We start from the raw sequence: 24858 nt of genomic DNA on the forward strand, positions 1-24858 counted from the left end.
ATTCATAAAGTGCGTCTAACATTTGAGCATGTGGTCAGTTGTACTTGACACATGCATGCAGGAACAGTGGTTACATAACATTCAAAATGAACTACAACTTGCTTGCAGGCGCCCGCATCATAGGTACGCAAGAGAGGATAGTATTTTATATAGTATTTTATACACATGGGATCCCTGGGGGAGTGGGGTTAAACAGGGTTAAACATCTCGTGGCCCCTTTAGGGCCACTGCCATGTAGGAAAAGATAACTACAATCATATCAGATGATGACAACTGTAAAATGTCATCTGCTGTAAGAACACACGAGCCATTCATTGAAACAAGTCTGGACAAAGAAAATGTCTGATTTCCTTCCTGGTTTCTAATATGGGCTCATGGCTTATTAAAGTCTTCTGACACTGATTCGTTAGAAGTAATCAGTGTCTCATGATAAACATCTGATTAGGTCACAAGCATTCAGTCTGTGTGGCCCATTAAGACAGAGACCATATGCCACTCTCGCCTTATCGAGGGCGCACTCCCCCACCAGATCTCACAACCTGCGTAATTAGTGTTCGATATCAAGGGCTGTTATGATACACGAAAAATCAATCGACTCTCTGGCTGCACCGACAGTCACTTGGCCCGCAGTCATTGGCTGGAGACCACTCCAAGGCCCCAGATTGGCTGCCAGTTCGCAAAAGTCAGTCAACCAATGGGAAGGAGCCAAGAGAGCGAAGCAGGGTCAGCTGCTTAGGATGCCCCTGGAGCAGCAATTTGTTTACCTCCTCTCTCTATCTCTCTCTTTCTCTGTTTGTGTGTGTGTGTGTGTGTGTGTGTGTGTGTGAGAGAGAGAGAGAGAGAGAAATAGAGGTATGGCATGATAATAACATGCATCATGCCCTCTGCACACACACTTGCAAAGGTGCATCTCTCCATTCCAGATTGAATTACACAGGGCCGATTGGATTTTTCTCCTCTGCATCAAAGACAAAAACACTTCTCTCTTGTTCTCCACCCCGCCCCCCACCCCTCCAGCCCCTTGCCTCTGGGTCCATCCATGCCATCATCACTTCCTGCTCAAGTATTCTCCATTCGCACCTTCTCTTCTCTAAAACCCCTTTTATGCATCCATTTTCTCTCCTTGCCGTTCCTTCCTTGGGGTTTGCAAAGTCGCATGACTGTCATTAGACTGATCAACAAGCTTTAATTACATGACGCTGCCTTGTGATTCACATCACTGTATACGGGCAGAAATGTGATTCTCATCATCTGCTGTTTGTGTGTGGATTTTCTCGTGTATGTGTGTGTGTGTGTGTGTGTGTGTGTGTTAAGGGTGTCGATTTAGGCCTGAGAAGAGACCATTGATTACCGTTTCTGAGTGTACTCTGAGTGCCCCTCTCCCTCACTCTCTGCCACACAAAGGCATCATGGTCCGCGGGGCGCTCTCTCTCACACGCAGCCACATTTCTGAGCCCCTTTTGAAAAGTTCCTTAGAAACACCAGAAAAGTTCCAGCCACAGGCGCCACGCCCTCCCACTGGCCCTGCAGAAATAGGCCCATTGAGCCAGGCTGTAATCACACACGCACACACACATATAAATCCGCATTCAGCCTCGCTCCCTCTCCTCTCTCTCCGCCACTTCATAGAAGCAGCCACAAAAACACAGTCATTGACCCACCAGCCAACCAGCAGCATTCACTGCTCGCTGCAACATTTCTCCAACCAGACATCAATACGCACACACACACACTGGCACTGCCTGAACACCCTGGACAAATCTACACCCTCATAAGCACACAAACACACGGCGGCGTATTGTGGAGTGTGGGAGCGGCAGTTGTGTCAGAATCTCAAGGCATTTCTGGCAGCAGGACAGTGACACACACACACACACACACACACACACACACACACACACAATCTCACTCGGAGATGCATGTTTCATAAGGTCATATATAATGGAGGAGGATTCCACGCAGAGAGGCCTTGTGTATGTGTGTGTGTGTGTGTGTGTGTGTGTGTGTGTGTGTGCTAGCCTTGAGATGTGGTCTTTAATCCTGTTGGATTGTCAGATTACTGTAACAGCTGGGTCCTACATACAGATATACATCTCTCTGTCTCTGTATCACCCCTCCTCCCACCATAATGCCCCCTCCATACTCGGCCAAGAGATGATCTGCATCAGACATTAGTGTGTGTGTGTGTGTGTGTTTTTGTGTGTGTAGTGGTCTCACAGCTCCAGTCCATTACATGGTTTCGGGCCAGCTGATGTGTCACTACACAGTCATGTGACCCCTATTGAGTCTGTGGCAAGTTTCAGTGTCATCTGCTGGTTTTGTCAGAGATGCTGAGACATTACAGGTTGAACACACTTGGCCAGTGAGGTACAGTGAACAAATTTATCCCAGTCTTTAAAAAAAATTAAAATTGGGTTAATTTGACATCACTTGTGGTTACCGTGTTTCCTGCAAGTACAGTTTAATTGACTGAATTCCCATGACGTTTTGCTTAAAACATCACATTCTGGTTAGACAACTGGCAATTTATTTTAAATGCAGAGAGATGTGAATCAGCAAACTTGTTTATTTCTGTTGTCATGTTGTAACTTGAAAGATTAAAGAGTTAAACATGATGGTCCGACTTATCAGATGTTTCTGCTGCGCTTAATTTATGTAAACCATAGCAAACCATATTTTAGCTAATTGAAAAATTTTTAAAGTGTAAACTATATTTAGAATTTTTCTCTGTTTTATGTTACACATTAACCAATCAAGGCAGTGGTAGACCAGCAAAGTAAAATTACTGTTTTTGTCTTTGGAGTATGGTACTTTTGAGAAAACGGCTTCAGTTGCCTGGCCGCAGATTAAATTGCCTCTGCACCCAACTTGATGAGCCTACAACCAATCAGAGCCATGAAACATGACATAGTGCTGGGGCAGACAAATGTACACAGACTACATGGTGAAGCTTTTTCCATCAGATTTAAAACTATATCAGCTGCAGCCATCTTTGTTGTTTTCAAAAATGCTTAAACGGCTCTCTTCTTTACTAAGCGAGGTTCATGCTTACCGCGGTTTCCTCAGCACAAGAGTGCACGAGCCAAAAAATGACATTATCACGGATTTTGCATGAAGTGCAAAGACTCCACAAGCTTTCAGTCATCATATCAAATCCACCTCATATTAGATAGATGACTGGAATTTAGAACGGTAGAGCGGACAGACACACCTACCAGAGCAAAAAATACATGAGTTCACAGATTCACATGATTCCCAAAGTAATTTAATGCTGACACAAATATCTTCCAAATTATGCTTTTATAGCAAACAATCAAAATCTGTGTAGCAGGATTTAGGGTCATCTTTGATTTCATTTCTTCTTAAACCACGTTTAAGAAAAATGACAAATAAATCTACCTTGTACCTTGCTGTGACTCTTTCACAATAAAGCAACCCTCTGTTTCACCATATTTAATGTGAAACAGCTGCAGCACTAGGAAGTGTTCGATTTGCATTAACTGTAACCTAATACGGCTTTGATATGGCTGCAGGGAAGTGAACAGTGAGGCTGATATCAATGAAATACAATTACATAATACTGGTTTACATGCCTGCATTATTTCCTGTGAATCCCTCGTCCATAGGTTGGCAATTCGAATCTCGTGCGGGAATGGCAGACTACTACTTCCTGTACTGTACCGTACTATACTGTACTATACTATACTATACTATATCATATTATACTGTACTGTACTGTACTGCAGTACTATTGTCGTAGAAAATTCATACTATTGAAACATGTAAAGGTAATCATGACTAATTGTATGGAGTGGTATGATTCAGTAATGTCATTAGGACCTTAGAGTCTCTCGTTGTCTCCAGTAAGTCTGAGTTTTAAGATACTGCAAGAGCGAGACCTTGTAGATGTTTAGACTACACTGATAGGCACAGCTGTGTGATATGTAAACAGTACATGTGATATGTAATGTTTAAAGATGTATGACTCTTCTGTTACTTTAAGTTTTTGGTATGTCTCTGTCCATGCACGTGTTGTGCCAAAAACTTCTCTAGATTTACGTCAAAAAAACATATTCTCAGTCAGGGACAAATGAGGCTCTCCGAGTTTATTTTCTACTCATCAAGTTTATTTAATTATTCATCAAGTTTGTGCTATTATTTATCAAATTTACTTTATTATTCATCAAAGTGAAGACTAACCAAGAGTATTAAGATTTTCTATAACAACTATACTGTACCATACCACACTATACTATATGCCTGCTATACTATACTATATTATGCAATGCTATGCTGTATGCATGCAATACTTAATTATTCTATACTATACTAGACTAGACAGTCTCTTTTATGTATGACATTAGCAATCAAATTGCGAGAAATGACAGATTCTGCACATGATCAGTAAAGGGATATTAGATTTGATTTTATTGTTCAACCTTCCATTGAAAGTGAACCTCGGTTTCTCTATTTTAAAACACATCATGACCTCCATAATCAATTTTATAAAAGAGGGAGGGCAGGCAGCTTTCCACCTAATAAGGATTAATCGCTGAGCTAACAATGAAGCAAATGTAAAAGCCTTTGACTGATTTGAAGAAATGCTCCGCTCTGCTGAAGGTACACTGAACATTGTCATGAATGGATTTGGGTCTTTTGTTTTGTAAATGATAAATGAGATAAATAAGTCTTTCTGCATGAAAGTGGATTTATTTCTTTCCAGTGATCCAGATGCATGGTTCCTTTCCTCCTCTGTGCACCTGTTCTATCTCTGCAGCTCTCTGACCAAGCCATTCACTGTACCATATACCATATTTAGCAAATGCATGACTTTCCATAAGGGCATTCATCACTTAGATCATCTTTGTCCTGATAACTCAGTGGAGAAAGATAATATTAGAAAGATAATATTAGTGCATGGAAGCTTTTCAGCTGTGGTTTGGTGCTGCACGGGGACAGCTTTAGGGCCAGAGCGAGCTGGAATAACAAACTAGAGCCAATGTAATGCCATCCTCCCACAGGTTTTGTAGGGGGGAATTAATACGGCCAACATGGCTGCGATTTTGGATCAGCCACGGTAGCGCTATCAGGAATTTGATCGGCAGAAAGGACTAAAAATAGTGGAAGGAGAAAAACTGTTTCGCTCATTTCCTGGCTGTTGTACGGGCATGTTTACAGGTTTTGCTCGGTGGCTCACATTCATTGGTCACGGGGAGCACTCGTGTGTGAAAAACTGAGACAAACAAGCTGGAAAAGATCAGAAATGTGTTTGGCAGGGGACTAAATCAATGTTTCTACCTTCCCACTCAGTGTTACTTACAGCAGCATGTCCGCGAGGATCTTTTTGCTTTTGAATAGCAGTTTTAGATAATAACATATTTTAAAAAATAACATAAACAGCAATAAATATCAAACTTTTTTTATTAATTCCCCAAATTAGTTTTAACACTGACATCTAACATGCTTTTGTATTAATCACCATGTTCTCTTATTTAATCCAAGACACCCATAACCACTTTCCATCTTTTAAACAGCTAATCAGTGTAAAATTGCTCAGCGGGTTTCTTCTCGCAAACACAAAGCGATGCCTGCTTATGACCCCCTGCTGCAGCTGTTACTGCAGAGAATCTCTTGACACTAAAAAATGATAATTTAACTTAAAAATCTGAAGCTATTTTACTGAGCTTACTGCTGAAAAAGGAGGCCTTGGGGGCTGAAAACACTTATTATTTCACAGGAGGAGACATTCATCACAGACATTAAAACTATGACAGTAAATGTATGCATTAAGAATAGAGTTGGAAAATTGTTCTGATGGATGCTGAATGGCTGTGACCCACAGGGTAAGAATTATTATACTTCATTTATTGCATGAAAAAACCTGCATTCTTGTTATTTAAAGGTACAATTCCTGAGTTTTTCAATATTTCCCTGTGTCACAGTTCAGTGTTGAACTTCGAACCTTTCATGGTGAGCTCGGAAGAAGTGATTTGGAGGCACAGTTACACTTCTTTGGGGGTTTTGTTTTTTTATGGATGAACTACAGAATGTCATGGGGCCCCCGAGCAAAAGTATGAAGTTTTCCAGTAACATCATTCATTGGTAAGGGATGCATAGATCCCATTTTTACCTTAATATTAAATATCTGTTAATAAGTCTGCGATGATATAGACTTTCAGTATACTTTTGTTTATTTTTCCCTTTTACAGTAGTACAGTGTACAGTAGTACATTACCAAGGCTTTAACACTTAGATGTAGATTAAACCAAAATTGGACAAAATGCAATGGAAGCAGACCAAGCAAAGAAATTGTGACTTACGGCAGCGATTTATATACTTTTCACAATGAGTTCCACCTGAGAAGATTTTAGGCTCCACCACATTTGCTGACATAAAAATACAGTAGCATACACCTATAGTATAAAACTATAGACCGTTCATGCACAAGGCAGGTTTATTTCCAATCAGAAGATTATTTATTGTTTACTGTTGTCAGTCTCAGCCAAGCTGTATGGCATTTTTAGCACTAGAAGTAGCACTAAACTCTTTCACACGACTCTCAAACATCACTAGGGCCAACCCCTCATCAGATGCTGGACAGACTTCGCTGGCACTGTTTTGTAGCCAGCAGCCACCAGCACTCCTGCTCGTTTGATTGTCGTCCACTTTAGTGGACAGAGCTGCTCAAAATATTCTCCTCCAGATTTGTACTTCTCTTCCTAAGTTTTCTGCCACGATTGCAGTGTTTTTTTTAACCATTCATTAACCTCCACTTAAAATCTCAGTTTAGCTTGTAACTAATCATGGACAAGCTATGTTCATGAACATGAAGCGGGCTAATATCAAAACAAAAATATTACAGTAAAGGGGAAACGGTTTTGAATGACATTTTCAGGGATCGCACAAGTATTTTCATTAGAAATGTTGTAGTATTGTGATAGCCGTATGTATATATAATTGATTGCTCCACCTACCAACAATTATATACGTACCATAGTTTAAGAATCAGTGACTAACGTGTGAAGCATGTGACTTAAACATCCACTGAAGAGACAAAAACATCAAATCTGTGCGCAGCGATGAGGACAACATAATGTTTTACAAATTAGTACATGAAACAAACAGAAATGATATGTTTCCATCATGTTTTCCACATAATTTTCTGTAGTTTGAGGTTTAACTGGCACTTTTTTTACTGGTGCCACCAACTCCTAATATTGGCACAACAATAGTGCATAGAAACATGCATTAACCTGCATTTCGTTTTGTAGATTTTGTGGAAGTTCTGTTAAAATTTGCATTTCATTTAGATGGAAACTTGAATAGTGCGGATCTACTAGGTCTGAATGGTTTGGAGCATTTAGACACCTCTTTTCATCTCAAGCGTGAACAAAATTATTTCAACTAACAACAGAATTTTGACCTGCAAAATATCACAGAAAAACATGCATAAAGAGCAACAATGTGCGGCTTTAGTAGGAAGTTGCCTTTTTATGTGCATGTCCCCAGGGGCCCAGTGGCTCACTATCTGTCCATGAATTAGGAGAGTGTATTTTAGGAGTTTTTAAATCACCAAGGCAGACTGGGACAGGTTTTTTTGACCCCCTTGGCTGTCGCGTGCAGGTGTTAGCTGTTTTAAGGTTCACAGGAGTGTGCCTGGCATCACTGCTACAAGATACTGTCTCGACATCCGACCATGTCTGTGTGTGTTCGTATAAGGCGTCATCAAGCGTGAGCAGTGTGACCGTGCGAAGGCTTTCTGTGCTAATCTCTGCTGAAGGTGGCAGGTGTCTTAACCAGGCCGTCACCTGGTAACCTACTCACACAAGCACACACAGACACACTGCCTGCCCTCTATCTCACTCACATCTCCTTGTCTGACTGTAAGTGTGTTAGCGTCCATGCTGGCTACCGTCCAACCTGCTCAGCTGGTTGGAGACGAAGAGCAGGGCGGAGAGTGAGACGAGGCGGAAAAAAACAGTCAAAAGATGGAGAGAGATTAGAGGTCACTACTGACAGGTTCGGGGTATCCACTCCGGAAAGAAAGATGGGTGTGGAACAACACAAACAGTAAACTGGCTGCAGTTTTTCCTGTAAGTGTGCGAGTAGTCGGAGGGCATGTGCCAAGCAGTCTGAACGTTTCCAGATAGGGAGTAATCAACGGTCCACTTCTGTCAGCAAGCAGCACGCCTCAAACTCTCCACCTCTTATCAGTGCAGGTCTACTTTGGAGAGGAGCAGACAGAGAGACGGCCGTGAATCAGCAGCTGCTTTATGAAGCGTGGGCACTCCTCCTACAGTGAATTAAACTGCAGGGAGGTTTAGAAATTGTGGCCCATAAAGATCACTTTACCTCATGTTAGCGCTGATCTGGGTCTCCAATTTCTGCCGGATGATTATTGTTTTTTAACCAGAACTGTCATGGTGTGTTCAAGTGCACGGTTGACACATTTGGCATCCAGCAATTTAGTTCAGTCAGGACACCCACACTGAAGTTTAAACCATTCATTGCAACAATAATACTCATTGAGTTTGCTGATGTGGCTCCACTCATGGTGGAACAAATATGAGCAAGCTGGACACAGACTGAGCATAAAATGCATCACTATTAACGAACAAGAAACTTTCACTACTAACATACAGTGAAATTGTGTGTCGTGGAGGTAGAGGGAGTTAGATTGCTTAGGAGTGAATTAGACAAGACAAAAAACCCAAACATTTTCTTTTCACCCTGTCTTGCATTTTTTGTGAAGTCAATTTTTTTATGGTTATAAGAATTGGGAAGTTGAGGCTCAGGAGGCAGACCAGGGTGACCTCTAATTGGTGGTATGATCGCTGGCTCCGCCTTTCTAGGGATGCACGATATTGGATTTGTTGCCCATGTCCAGTTTTTTAATATAAGAACAACACATTTGTCCGATAATCAATATTGATATTCACTTTCATCATATTAATCATACTCTTATCGTGATGGTCCACCAGCAGATGAAGACATAAAATACGCTGCTTTTCCATGTATGTAATATTCATTCACTGTGCAAAATTTGAAAAATACTTCACATTAGGGTTGATGTTTTGTCCACATTCACTTTGTCACTGAAAAAAATTGGTTTGTGAAATCGGCAGAAATCAGCATGTGCCAATACTGATGACGTGCTGATAATATTGTGCATCCCTACTCCTGTCAACATGTCGCATTATCCTTGGGCAAGATACTCAACCCCAAATTTCTCCCGATGGCTTGTCCATCGGGGCGTGAATGTGTATAAAATGGTTAAAAACCGAGTTGCTTATGGAACCTTGTGTATGAATGTGTGTGTGAATAGGCGAATGTGACTCATAGTGTGAACTGTCTGAGTGGTCGAATGACAAAAAGGCGCTGTACGAGTGCAGTGAAACAGAAATTAGTGTAATGTGACATAAATATCCTACTAGCTTGGACCGGACGACTAACTCAGAGACATAGAGTATGTATGTTTGGGAATGAAAATTGGGTTACTAATATTTTATTTGTTTAACAACGTAAAAATAAGGAATGGGATCAGGCCTAACTCTGAAGTGTGCTGAGGTATGGAGTCTAATCAACCTTTTTTCATTTGCCATAACATTTGTATTGTCACTTGAGAAAATATGGCAGGTTGATTTATTCCCTTCCTGAGTAAAAAATGTGGTGTTAAAAATGGGCATGCAAAAAAAGAATACAATGGACGTGACCTCAATGTCTTTCATTGTATCCCTGTTCTCCTTCGACACCGTGGATGCAGTAAATGGAGGGCCGGCAGGAGGAGTGGGACTCACAGATGGTGCCAGCAAGCAGAGGGAGTATTCAAATGATTCTTCACAGTTCTGAGAGCCGCAGCAGTCGAGAACATTCGCTCTGATAAGATCTCACATATTAAAAAGCACAATTAGTGATTATTTCTCCAAAGCAGAGCAGCATTGCATCGACTGGATCAGGAGCTTCAAATGCTCATGTGTGTGCGTGTGTGTGTGCATGTATGTGTGTGCGTGTGTGTGTGTGTGTGCCAGGCATTGTATAGCAGCGGCCACAGCCTCTCGGGTTACTGAGGAATGCATTTGAAGTCAATCACAATGAAGCTCTCTATCTGCCCAGCTCGCCCTGAAGGGGATAACTGAACTGAACAGAACCAGTCTGAATCAACCAGAAAAATCATCTTTGGGTCGCACCACCAGCACCGTGTGTGTGTTTGTGTGTGAACCTGATGAATCAGTGTGTCTATATTACTACCTCTGCCTCCTATTGTTATCTGACTTCCTGCATCTTAGCTGAGCTGCAAACGCCCATTGTTTCTCAACACACACGCACACCGGTCTTTCTGTCTTCCACACTCAGCCTGGTAATTGTCATATAACCTTCACGCTCACACACCTTCTCATCGGCAGGTTGCTGCAGTGCTGCCACTTTAATATCTCACACACACACACACACACGCACACACTTATAATGCTGCGTTTTTTAGATTTTGATCCTAAATTAAAATCTTGAACAATTCAGCTCCTGTGGAATGTTAGTCTCTGTAAAAAACTGCAGCGTTGTCAGCTCAGGTATAAAATCCAGGCTCTTGTAGCTGTAAAACAAGCTGACTCGTGCACACACACACACACACACACACACACACACACACACACACACACACACACACACACACACACTGACAGCGGCTATAGTGCATAAGATCAAATGTATAGCAGAATGCCTGATGTCAGCTTTAGATCAGGTTTCTACCTGAGTCACTGCAAATGTTGCAACACCCCTCAGAGGACACACCTGTGTCCGCTTTGTCAGAACATGACATTACCCCAACAAACCAATCTTTTTTTTTTATCCCTGAATTTTATGTTTTTTCCCAGCTCCTTTTACACAAATATACATAATTATATATTCCTCCCAGATTGTTTTAAAATGACTCCAACTGGCACCACATGTCTTACAATGGCAGTGCTTCATATGTTGCCAAAAACCAGGATTGCATTCAATCCGCAGATCCAGTGGAATATGGCTGTCATCTTACAGTTTCCTTTTATAACAAATGGGAACAAAATGCAGTGGTGGAGGGAAATTGAGGGCAACATACAGACGTTTTTGGCCCCGGGTTATGCGTGCGGTGGAGGAGAGCTCGTTGTGTCTCGTTGTGGTTAGTTAGCTATGTGGCGCAGGCAGAAAAGTACAGCTGTTTATAGCTCCTGAAAACAGAGGCAAAATGCAGAGCTGGCCCTATTCGACTCCCCCGAAATCACGTAAAACACACACCCACGCACTGGGATAGGTCTGAGGGGAATTTGTGTGTGTGCATGTACACACGCACCACAAACAAAACCTGTGATTATGCCCATTCAGACACACACACACACAGACACACGCTGTAATTGCATACAGTGACGCACTACTGCCCGCCATACTGTGAATTCACACTTATAATATCGGCTCATAAATTAAACATGTCGAGACACAGAGGGAGATTACATATTACTGTTAAAAGGTTAGGATATATATAGATGATTCACGTTTAAAAACACACAAAACTGCGCAGCTATGTCCTGGTTGTTGTGAGTGTAAGGGACTTGTAAAAGGGGCCCCTGGGGTGGTGCCGCCTTGAGGGTGGGGTGTGTGTTTATTTAAGCATGTGTTTTTTTGGGGTCACGCTGAACTTAAGAGGGTTAGCCTCGAGATAAGAAACGGGAGTTTAAGATGAAAGGAAAATGGGCCGAGGACGGGGATATACTGGCACAGAGTTTGTGGATCCGGAGGGAGGCAGCGAGGGTGGGACAGAGAGAGAGCAGGGGAGCTGGAGGAGCAGAATGTTTTGATGTTGGTTTTTAGGGTTGTTTTTTGACGTTATGTAACCTCTTCGTTTATGTAGCTAGAGCTCTCATACGTGTGTGACAGTGTGCATGTGTCAATGTATGTGTGCGTCGAGTAGCTTCTCACAGGGAGACGGGAATTTCTGTGAAAGGCAAAGGTTGCCCATAGCAACGGCCTTCATTGTAAAACAGATCCTTGGAATACAACACACACACACACATTCGCACCATGCTTGCACTGGAACGTCTTTTCAGTACTTTTCGGCACTCTCTGGGTTCAGGATCAGGAGGCCCGCACACACACATTTACACTTAAAGCACACACACTTCCGCTTTGTGAAGCTCATATCTTTGGTGTGTCGAGGCTCCAAACAACTTCAAGTCAATTTCATTTTCAGAAGGTACATATAGCGTTTCAACTCCACCTCATGCTGAGATGTGATGGACTGAGATGCTCCGGTTTCTAGATTCCATTATGCTTTTATTGGCTTTTAAAGGCATCAGGTTTCCGCTGTCTGGAGCCGGGGAGGAGCCTCTGCTTGTGTGTGTGTGTGTGTGTGTGTGTGTGTGTGTGTGTAATTAGCATCACACAGGGTAGCATAGATACAGCTCTACAGGGCCTCAGGATGAGCTTAAGATTGCTGAGGTGATAAGTTTGTTTTGGTCACATTTTCAGCAGTGGACTGACTGTTTTCCAATACCTGGAGCAAAGCTGAGCCCTTTGTTCTTGGCATAGCAGCATTGTACTACTTAGTGTGTACTGAGCTGAATCTAGGCACAAAGTGAAGGAAGATTTCAGCTCCTTCACTTGAATAAATGTATTGATATCACACTTAAAAACTGCATTACAAGCTGCAAAGTTCTACCTTTAAAATATAACATAAAGTACCAGTGTGTAGGATTTAAGGGGGGTATATAGGCAAAACGTTCAAGATAGCATTGTAAATATGTTTTCTTTAGTGTGTAATCACCTCAAAATAAGAATCGTTGTGTTTTCGTTGACCACTGAAGTAATTCTAACCAGGAAAAGTTTCAGCTGGCTACAATCAGCAGTCGTGACCACTAGATGGCACTATTTCTCCCAAAATATTCCAAACTGTTCCTTTTAGTAAAAGTACAGTATCAATCTAGTCAATATTTTTATATCAACAGACTACTTATAGGAAAAAGGAGGTTGCTCGTATTGATCAAGTATTAAAATGAAATTACACTATATTGAGAATGTCCCCTTTCAGACTCTTTTATTATTATATATTGTAATACTGAGTTATTATGACGCTTTCATATGCAAAAAAAATATTATTGAAACTGGAAGAGGTGAAGAAAATTTTTGCTTGCCTTTTTTTGTATATTCTGTATGTAAAATCTTTATCGGTAATGTAACCAGAAACTTAAGGTGACAGATAAATGTATTGGAGTCAAAATATAGAGTAAAAAACCTTCATGAAGGTACCTTAAAACCTGTACAGTACAGAACTCAGGGCTGCAGGTACTCATTATTTTCATTGTTGATTAGTCTGTTGATTAATCATTTCGTTGCTTGGTCAGTATGTCAGAAATTTTGTGCAAATATTGATTAGTGTTTCCCAAGGAGTTGTGCTGAAATACATTCTATCAGTGACAAAAATATCTAACACATTGATAGAAATTAGCAGAGAGACGGTACATTTCAAATCATAAAATATATTTGCCTGAAAATAAAATAGAGGCAGTCTACATGTGCAGTAACAGTACTCCTTGACACGTAGTGTGGTACGTGCTGTAGTTTGAAATGTATCTGCTCTGCAGTTCGGGCGGTGTCCCTTAAGTGCATGCATCTGATAGCAGTGTTAGCTGACCCTGTGTGATGGGTGAGTGCTAAAGTGTGTGTTTAAGCGTCGCGGGGACGTGGGATTGAGGTCAAGAGAAAGACAGAAAGCGATGAAAGAGATGCATGAAGAGAGAGGAGGGATCAGCCTCAAAGTGACCGGAGTCTGAGGTCACTCACTTCAGAGGTTCGACCCCTGAACGATCCACGGCTAATCTCTCCTACCTGACCCTGACAGAGGTCACGCTTTCTCCTCACAACAACACATGTAATAAGCACGGACGAAGGTGCAGTGTTGAGCAAGGATGCTTGAAACGATCCATGAGAGACAGTAGCAGGCACTCAACGTAAAACTTAAATGTACAGCAGCAGTTATTTAAAAGAAATTGTGAGTTCAAAATACTACTGACATGATTCACCATTGATAATACTGTATATATATCACTTTAAGAAATACTTCACCCACAAAATGATCGTTTGTGTTAGGGGTCGACCGATTTTTTCAGGGATATCGTACCGATTATTAGTGCTTAATAAGACCAATAACCGATATTTGGAGCCGATATGCATTTACAATAAAAATGCAAATAGTTTTGTCAAAAGTTGGAAAATAACAAACTCAAACTTTCTTTAAATGCCCTGAGCAAAACTTTCATCAAAACTGAAACTTTCAACATCATATACAGCATGTTCCCAGAGAAGAATCCAAAAACGTAGAGAAGTCATAGTCTAACAACGGCAAAACTAAACCAAAACATCTGTTTACGATCTTTGACACAACTCATGGATCTCATTTATCTAGTCGTAGGCTCTGTACTTTCTGCATTTTTACCCAAAACTTTACTAAAACGCTTCTGCATAAGCAGTCTTGTGCAGTGACGAGCGGCACAACTTCTATTTTGTAAGTTGTGCTCTCTTTTATTATTTATTTATATTTCTATAATGTATGGCTCATACCTGCCTGTTTGCACTATTGTATCTTGTATGTTGTAAATTTGTGTGTTTTTAATGTTGTATTATTTTATGTGTTTGTATGTACCTTTGCTGTGTTTGAGTGAAGCCAAAGACGGATTTCCCCTGAGGTGGACAGTAAAGTCTATCTATCTCTGTCTATCAATATGCAAAAGAGTATGATGTCATCTGCCAACTTCTGGTTACTTTTGGAGCTAATGTAAGCTACTTTCATTGTAAAAGAGTTGTCAACACTGCAAAGCACTGATGTGTACAGCTTCACAGAGACGGTAGCATAGCTGCAGATTAACAATTTAGTCATGTGGGATTTGCTGCATTTCTCTGTTTATATTATTGGGAACTGAATATCTTTTGATTTCACACTGATGGTCAGACAAAGTATGACATTTAAAGACGTCACCTTTTGGATTGGTGGATGTAAAATGTAAAGTTTTAGATTTTATAGTCTAACAATTTGAAAACAATTCACAGTTTAGTTGATGAACTAATCGTAAGACGCAGCCGTAGTTCAAAAGCTAACTGCCTTCATCACTCTGCTACTTTACAGGCTGAGCATCACTTGTAACCGACACGTAAGCAGAGACTGAATGAAACCCCTCTCTCCTTAAAGGCTTTGATGTTCCTCTGCCAAAATCCCAGCTTTAGATCAACTCATTAACTATGCTCCTCCATGGAGCCACAGACAGACAGATGTTACCCCGTCCACCATAATGCACCCTGCACCTCCTCTCAGGCGGCTGAGTGCGTGTCTGTGTGTGCCTGTAATCTGCCAAAGTGGTTTTTCTATTTAAATGAAATGACAAACAGCTCGGTCATCATTCATGATGAATAATCTCTATCATCTCTGTGTCTCCCGCAGGGACAGACTTGGTCGCCATCTATCGATGACGAAGGCTCGACGAGGGACGAGTTCTACGATGATGAGGACCTCTACTCGGGCTCTGGCTCTGGCCGTAAGTGTGTGTGTGTGTGTGTTTGTCTGTGTGTGTGTGTGTGTGTGTGTGTGTGGTTACACATTCACGCCCTGGTTCTTTGAAACTCGACAGCTGCTGGGTTTCAATCTGCTGACCCTGAGGACCCCCACCCCCCCTTCCCCTCCTCCACTGTGTCCTCGAGTTAGGTCGCTCTGGTCGCCAGACTCACTGCAGGGAGGCCACACAGTCACACAGTACAAACACGCCATTTGGCTGGCCAGTTTGGGTGCAGATTTATTGCACCTTTAAACACAGACACATCCTTGCAAACAAACAGCAACCTGGACTCCATTCCCCCACATCTTATTTGCTCTAATCAGATTACAGTCCACACAGATTAGGCAGTTGTGTGCACCTATCTGCGAGCGTATGTCTGCGTTTGAGTGAGTTGGCCGTCTGCGTGTGTAGGAATTACCTAGTTAACGTAAATCGCGTTGGTGTAATTCAGTTTGATTTTCTGATCTGGCTGTTGAAGCTTGAGCGTTGGCTCTCCTTATTAAGTATGACTCATTGAGGGCTGCCCTCGGTTCAGGCACTGCGCTAGTGGCGAGCACACTCAAAATAAATTACAATTCAGAGCAGGAGAGTGCAGCAGAGGCACCCCCTGTGGTTGAAATGGCAGCCGGGCAAATTGTTTTATCTCAAACCGTGATACAGAGCCGACTGATTGCAAAGGAAATGCTCATTTACAACAGGCGGATGTGCATTTTGTGTCGCTGCTGCGTCAGAATGTGGCATTTTGAGGGGTCTGATAAGTTAAACAGAAGCTGCATTGTTCGAATCCATATTTCGATATCCTCTCCAGCTCCTCTGTCAGCCTTCATGTCTTTGTGCCTGTAAATTCAATTTGTTTCTCTTTCAACCCAGGGAGCCTCACTGCTATAACAAAATGAAAGGTAGTATAATACTATTATGAGATTTAAGAAGAAAAAGGATCATTCTGCGCCATCATCTCTCTTCTCTTCTCTTCTCTTCTCCTCTTCTCTTCTCTTCTCTTCTCTTCTCTTCTCTTCTCTTCTCTTCTCTTCTCTTCTCTTCTCTTCTCTTCTCTCCTCTCCTCTCCTCTCCTCTCCTCTCCTCTCCTCTCCTCTTCTCTTCTCTTCTCTTCTCTCTGTCCACACAAAGCCACCTAATTATGACAGCGTTGTTTTCATGCATCCACCCCAGCCTTTTCAGGTCATTTAAAAAAAAAGTCCTCTCTCTAAAACGCCAAAACAAAGGGAAAACAGTTCTTTTTCATCTTCAGTCGGCCAACAACACAACTGCACATCACATCCAACATCTGGTAAGGGGGACAGCCTGGTCTCAGCTGGTTAAACCTCTGTTCTGCTCTCTGTGTTTTTCACACGGCTAAACTCACAATTTACTGTTGTTGTTCTCATTTACATGTTTTTCTGTTTGTGTTGTCAGACAGCTAAACGAGCAGAAAATAGCGATTTGATTGCAGCTGTGATTGCTGGGCTGAGTTGTCAATAAAATCACTACTTTATGATCCCAAAGTCATTTGACAAAACAAACTGAGCCGTGCTGTGTGATTGGCTGTATTGACATTTAAAATGGGTTATCACGGAGACAGAGACAGACGGTTGTCTTTTTAAAGGGTAACTTGCACCCCATTTTCCCATGTTTTTGTGTCTAAGTGACTGATGGGAACAACAATCTTTGAAATTGGTCCAGTATTGAGCTAGATAACACTGGCTATAGTGTCGCACCTGCCGGGAAAAGAGCACCTTTATGTCCACAGAAAGTGATGTTTTTGCCACAGACAGGCTCAGATTTTTATTACAAGTGTCTGACAAAATCATGGAAAGGATCCCTACAGGGGTCGATTATTTTGTTAAAGAGTGAGATCCGTTTTGGTTTACCAGACAGAGCCTCAAAATTGCCATCACCAAACACACCAGACTCCATTTAATAAACAGTAATTTTAGTGTGTATAGAGCCAGCTAATTTTCACATCTGACTCTGTGAATTAAGAGTTTATTTCAACCAAACCAGAGTTGGTGATTGTTTGGACGGTAGATAGACAAACCAAGACAGCTTTTGTGAGTTTTATTTTGTTTCTGTTGACTTTGAATGAAGCATGTTTTTTGAGGATTGAAATACAGTTTATATAAATGGAGTCTGGTGGGTCTGATGAGAGTAATCTCGGGGATGATTATGGTTTTAAAAAGGAATCAATAATGTTGTCAGACACTTTGAATAACAATCTGAGTCTGTCAGTGGCAAAAAAAACAAGCTGTTCAATTGTTTGTAGGAAGTACATTGCCACGGGTTTCACTGCAGCCCTGACAGTCAATATTGGACCAGTTTCAAAATGTTTCAAAAACATGGGGGTCCAGGTAGAGGAATAACAAAGTTAGGAGTACTGCACTGATTTGACACATAAAGGCTAGTTTAGTAGTTTAGAGCAGTCTGTAGTCTGTTTTGATTAATGTCCTCTGTGGATCTAAAGTAGTTTTAAAGTCTTAAAAAAACTTAATCCTAATAATATTATAGCGATGTCAACAAGAACCTAAAGGGGCCTGGAGTTTAATCACTGGTGTTTAGGCGAGGAAGCTGTCATGGTCGGGCGTTATTGGTTGCAATATGAGAAATGTAGTTTCCTTCGTTTTTGGAGCTTGACTCATATTAGTCACTAAAAGTCAGGATATCTTTGCCAGTGCTTTACAGATATTGTCATTGTCCACTCTCTGTCATAAGTACATTGGGAATAGGGTTAGATATCATTAAAAAAATGTTGACACCTGTATTAATACCAGTGCCCTTAAAGTGATACCAATACCAATAGAGTGCTTCATTTATTTATTCATATTTTAACTCCATTTGATATTAGTCATGTGAAAAGAGGCAAAGCCACCACCATTCATCTCGGCACACCCAACTGACAACCCTGTCAGATATACCGTGCTCGATTTCAGCACGCCACAGACTGTATAGCTTATAGCTGCTGCGGTATAGCAGGCTAATCACACGATGCATTAAATCACAATACACATGTGGAGATTGTCTGCAAAACCATACAAAAAGTAATTTCTTCTAGATCTGGGTACAAAAAGGCTAGAATGCATCACTATCGTTTGACTGGAGAAGTTTCAGTACTACTTTGTGCTGGGTTATTTCAGTCGATACCTCAAAGGTATCAAGCAGCAATACTCGGCCCCAACTTTATGGAAGTGCAATATTAAACTTTACTGCCGCACAGTCTTCCACCAGGCTTACAGCATCTTTTTTCAAAGCTCAGTTTTCCTTGTTCACACTTGAACACAAGGCAGGGTTTTACCGACTTATCCACTATGGAGAGCTGTTTTCACAAGCTCCATTGTTGAGTAAGAAAAATAGACAGAAGTCCAAAACAGGGTGAAGAGAAAGGATAGTGGGCGACCTGGCAGTATATGTCCCCATCTTTGAGCCCTCAAATCTCCTGTCTGGTGCAAAAAAGCTCCAGAAAATATCTTTAACAAATTCACTTCCCATTTTCTATATAGTGCTCTCATGTAGTTCTCTCTATATACATCGTATATACAGTGTGAAATGCATGCATAATATTGTTTCCTCCCCACAATGAAATGAAATAATAGGTGTCCATGGTATGTACACTGCTTTCTGTTAACAGTACCACAGTGCGATGCGTCACATTTTATAGATCCCAAAATAAAAAGTCGTGCAACACTACACCTGTTAGTGATGATGCAGAGTGAAGGAGACTTATAAGTGCCTGAAATCTGAATTTACAGCTCAGCAGGGTGTAAATTATTGAGCGTTTGTTATACAGGGAGCAGTGAACGAGTGTCCAAGGAATTGATTTCAAACGTAGTCTCAGTTTCTGATTTACTGTTTGTGTGGGTGGTTTGAGTGTGTGGGCGGGTGGGTTGAGTGATGAACAGGATGTGTACATTTTTTTTTTACTCCACTGCTTATTGTTGTTTTTTAATTAAGTCGTTTTTCAAGTTGAAATCCTCTCTTCTCCTCTTCAGTTCCTGAGATCAGTATGAGGCCAACATCATCGGGTGTGTCCTTCACCACAGAAGAGCCCCTCCTCCTCTCCACCACCCAGGCCACTAGCCCCGCCCCCTCAGCCTCACCTGCAGCTGAGCCGAGCCCCAACCCAGAGGACCCCACCGCCACCCCGCTGCCCACAGAGGCCGATGGAGAGAGCGGTGCATTCTGGGACAGAGAGAGAGAGCTGGAGAAGGAAAGAGAAAGAGAGTTGGAGAGGGAGAGAGAGAAAGAGCAAGAGAGGCAGAGGGAGCTAGAGAGGGAGAGAGAGAGGGAGAGACAGTTGGAGAGAGAGCGAGAGAGGGAAAGAGAGAGGGAGCGGGTCCGAGAGAGGGAGAGGGAGAGAGAGCGTGAGCGAGAGAGGGAACGTGAGAGAGAGCGAGAGAAAGAGAGAGAGAGACAGAGAGAGCGTGAGCTTGAAAGAGAGAGAGAGCTGGAGCGAATCAGGGCTGCCGCCGCCGCCCAAACCACCGCTGCCCCACGCTCCCCCGCTGCCATCCCAGTGGTGACCTCCAACCCAGCAACCAGCCCTGCAGAAAGTGCAGTGCCCTCTGCTGGATCGGATGACCTGAGCACCACAGAAGAAGATGAGGACGTCTTCCTGTCACCTGAAGACACAACGTTGTTCCCAGGCTTCGGCATGGAAACCACCACAGAGGATGACACGGCCACCACAGCAGAGACCACCCTTGAGCCCACGACGGCTGCACCTACAACCACCGCTGCCACCACGGTCAAGACCAGGGTTCCCTTCAGGCCTAGGGTTCCCATGACAACAGCAACTCAGGCGGCGCCAACAGAGAGAACTACCCGCCCACAGCAGCCCACGACCACACAGGTGAGACTGACAGGGCGGTGTTAGAGTAGGAATATTGTCTATATGTGGTGTCAAGGTTTGGATCTCATCACCGCCACAAGAAGACAAACTACAGCGGGGTGTATTTTGCACTTTCAACAAAGAAAAGACCAAAACCAACAAAGCAAACATTAGCTTTATACTTCCACTTTTGACAATAGAAACAATGATTTAATCAGGAACCATCTGATCAAATAATAAGTTCATATAGTCACAAACTTGCCTTTTCAATACTCAGTACTTATGGATGCATTTCCGTAAATAACAATACAGTATTGAGATTTGATCAAGTGGCAACCTCCGAGGCTTAAAAATTATGCCAACACAAAAGTGCCAAAAACTGCAGCTCCTCTAATATACACTTGAGGCTGGATCCAGAGGCCAATCAGTCTCCACAGCCTGTATAAATAATAGACGTAGCTACCATGACGTCACTCATTGTTTTATGGACTACCATTTTGAAACCTTGAGTTTGGCTTTTTGGCCTTTGCAGTTTAAGTTTTTTGGGGCCCGAGGTGACCATATTTGGACTAGGGTGTAAAGATGTGGAGGAGCAAGGGGTGGATCTGACTCACAAGCTGCAGCGACACCTCACAGACAGCCTGTCACTCAAGAGACATGGCCTTAAATATGCATAACTACAGTTTTCATAGATGTTGAAATTAGCTATAGAGACCAAAAACCTTTTTGTACGAGGCTGTAAACATGATGATTTCTGCTGTAAAGTTAGGAATTTTAACAAGGGGGTCTATGGGTATTGACTTTGTTTTGGAGCCAGCCTCAAGTGGCCATTTGAGGGACTGCAGTTTTTGGCACTTTTGCATTGGCTTCATTTTTCAGCTCCGGAGGTTGTTCCTTGGTGAAAATGCTCAACTTAACAGCAGACAACATGTTTACAGCCTGATACAAAAAACAGATGTGGTCTCTGAAGCTAATTTCAACGTTCATGACAACTGTAAAGGGGGGATTTTTATGTAACTCACTTGTTCACAAGTTTTATTAAAGTAAATAAATAATGTTTCCAATAATTAAGTGGTTAAGTGATTCATAGAGTTTAGCCATAGCTGTCTCTTTTTCTTTTTTTAATGAACTTTTTTCAATTGTTTTTTTTTACGCTAAAATTGACAATAATGTTAAACCACTTGTGAATGACAGTGCAACGCAATAGTACAATACATACAAACTACACAGAAAACACAACAGCAGTCAGCTATATTTCACACATTACAATTAACATAATAATCTCACCCTAATTCTAACATTTTGGGTGCCAAAGAATGTCTTGTTCAGTATTTGGTTTTACTAAAAGACCCTCTGACAAGTCAGATGTTCAGTTTTTCCTGTATGTACATGTTGTTTATTGTTTTAAGCCTGTTGTTTGTTAGCAAAAATTAGCATTATCACAGTCAACCACAGACTTAAATGCACTGTGCTAACCAAACTAGTAGCGAGAGTAAGGGTTAGCTCACTTCTCACTTCTTCTGGCTCTAAAAATCCAAAATGGCAACTGGCACAAGTCCCAAACTTAAGGCGTGTAAACAGGAGTCCACAAACCAGTGGTTGACGTCATGGTTGCTACATTCATTATTTTATACAGTCTATGGGTTTGATACCAAACCCAACACTGACAGCTTAATTGTTTACAGACCGGAGTCATTCCTCTCAATGGTTTGGACCTGTTTATTTGCAGCCGTCCTGCATTAAAGCATGATGCATTTAGATTTGTCTGGTTTTCCAGATTGTAATTAAGCTGCCAGATTTTATGAAGTGTGTATATGTTTTGGACAATATGCAACTTTCCACTGATCAGAACATACAGAGGCTCATTGTTTCAAAGGCGAAACGTGCGCCATGGAAAGTTCTCTGTTTGTGTTACTTTGGATAAGTTTCAGTGAAGCAGCTCCGTGGAACAAATGTGATTACATCAAATGTAAATTTCCTGTCGTTAGTCTCACTTTGCTTTCTCTCTCTCAGGATGGTAACAACGAGGCGGGCGCTGCAGGACCGAGTGGAGATTTCGAGATCCGTGATGATCGGCGTAATGACCTTGGCCGAGGTATAATGCCAGTGGATCCTGATCTGATTGGTAACACAGTAGATGGAGGAAGCTCTGCTGCCCAGCTGCCACAGAAGAACATACTGGAGAGAAAAGAAGTCTTGATAGGTAGGAATATCTGTCAGTAAAGTTGATGTTAATAATGTTTTAGTATGTTTTTTTCCCTGGTCATCCAGCTCTGTGTCTGTCTGTCAAAAAAAACCCACTTGGTAGTCACTTCTTAGATCAACAGATCACATTTCCCTGTTGCTTCCTGTATTCTTTCCCTGCTTTCTGGGAGCTGCTAAGATAAACTGGCATTACCTCGCGTTCACGTAGTGCAGATTCATCACGATAAGTGAATGTGCTACTTAGCCCCATTTGACCCGGTGAGAACAAGCAATCCTCTTCTTGGGTTATCCAAGCCTTCCTTTCTCCCAGCTTTTTCCCATCATTTTCCCTCTGGGTAAATCCACTCTCTTTTCAAGTGCTCCCCTCTCCTCATCCCAAAGAGCTGTTGTAGAAAGTGAGGGAGCAGCCAACTTCCCTGACCTGACTGGCTCTCTGTCTCTCCTTCAGCTGTTCTGATTGGTGGACTGCTGGCGGTGGTTTTCGCTGATTTCCTGGTCATCGGTAAAGAGCAGGAGGCAACAGACTTTAGACTAGAGTGTCTGTGTGATAGAACCAAGTCACAACTGCACAGACTCATAGATCATGTATAGGGCTTTACACGTATAGACGCTGTATTCACTTTCATCCATGGGATTAACATGTTAAAAAGGATTTGCAAATATTTACCATCTTTGACTTTTCACACTGATTAGAAGTCAAAGTTAGCTAAAGTTATGGCAGAGTTTGTCAGTACATGAAGATGAAAGTTTCTTGTTTTTTAAGTTTTGATAAATGAAACAATAAAATTTTCATTTCACACAAGCTTATTTTTTACCAGAAAAGAGTTTCACAGAATTGTGTTGAGTGCTTTGATATTTTAAAGGTCCTGTACGAGACATTAATACATTAACCCTTTGAAACCAAAGCAAATTTGTTTGATTTCCTTTCAAACTTAGCAAGAAATGAGCATAAAGTATAAGTAAACTACTTGGAAAAAAATGTATATATTTTTTTTTTTTTTAGAAAGAAAGTTAAAAAAAACCCAAACAAAACAAGACTTAGAAAAAGTGCTCAGAAATTATTATAATTCTGTTACGTAACTTAATATATGTAATGATGAGAAATATAAATATTGTTTTTTCTCCAGACATTTTTTTCCTAGCTTTTCAAAAATAATTTGCTTAATCTACTTATTTCTACTACAATCTACTTAAATATTTCTTACCAAGTTGATCATTGCCTTTTTTCCCCCACGTTTTGAAAGAAATGGCACCAAAAGTTTAAATACTTGTGCAAGGCATCTATACTACCATATTCTATGTAAAAATACAGAGGATTAAGGTGTCCTGGACAGAGAAGGAGGTCATAATACTTCCATGTGTGTTGTGATCTGAGCTTCTCTGTTTTTTGTTGTGGTAGACGGCACGACTGCACATACATGTTAGCGCATGTGAGTCCCTCTGTGTGAATCCCACTTGCAAGCTAAATGCATAGCACTCAGACAGCGGTTACTGCTGATAAGACTATCCCCAACTACGGTAGCAGAATGGGGGCGCTGCAGAAGCTTATGGGCTCACGGTGCTCAGCGTTAGATAAATCTACGGACACAGATGGAGCCTTCTGTCTGTACTCTGCATTCATTTCATCTGTATTTTCTGAAAGATAACGGATACGGAGGAAATTAAGTTCTATCACTGAAGAGTGGTGAATTGTAGTTCAAGCAAGTCACGACCATGGGGCACATATCAGTTTTATTTTATTTTTTTTAAATTTATGACGTAATGGAACAAATTGGTAATGTAGTGGAAAGAATTGCGCCTCCACAATTGTCCATGAAACATCATCTTTACAGTAAACATGAAAATTTGTGCGCAGTTATGGTTTCAATAAATGGCTCTGTTTTCATACATAAAGGGAAGATAACTGATCCCTAACACCCACTGTTGTTCACGTTAACCCTGTCAGCTCTGTCAGCACAGTTTGCGCTGCTAGTGCTGTTAGCTGCTAGCTGCCAGTTCAGCCACCTCCATGTTGAGAGCTGTGTGCAGACAATCCGGGCTCAGACTGTGAATCATACATGTGCTATGAATGTTGCACTCAGGCGAACACTAACACAGCTGTTAGCACTGATGCTCTGTCAGAAGTTTGCACATTCGCCCTGTTGGTGTGGTTTTACTCCAGGTGCTTTGGCTTCCTCAGACAGTTTCAAGACATTTGGGTTAGGTTCAAATTGACCAGGAGGTTTGGACATCTGTATAGATGTACTATAATGCTGTGGTGTG

The 24858-nt window shown here is 41.7% G+C and overlaps 1 protein-coding gene across 2 annotated transcripts in view; it reads left to right on the top strand.

Moving 5' to 3' along the window:
- The window catches only part of sdc3 (syndecan 3), a 47630-nt gene that overhangs the window by 18973 nt on the left and 3799 nt on the right, over positions 1–24858 (top strand). Inside the window, exons 2-5 of one of the 2 annotated variants that reach the window (XM_088090357.1) lie at positions 15461–15554; positions 19553–20412; positions 22405–22594; positions 23045–23098. In XM_088090357.1, the coding sequence (XP_087946483.1) occupies positions 15461–15554; positions 19553–20412; positions 22405–22594; positions 23045–23098 (1198 nt within the window). The remainder of the gene's footprint in view (positions 1–15460; positions 15555–19552; positions 20413–22404; positions 22595–23044; positions 23099–24858) is intronic. The other variant, XM_088090358.1, reaches the window with a different exon arrangement.

The sequence above is a fragment of the Plectropomus leopardus genome, chromosome 17, assembly GCF_026936395.1.
Source record: "Plectropomus leopardus strain MGB_pleo_1.0 chromosome 17, ASM2693639v1, whole genome shotgun sequence".
NCBI lineage: Eukaryota > Metazoa > Chordata > Actinopteri > Perciformes > Serranidae > Plectropomus > Plectropomus leopardus.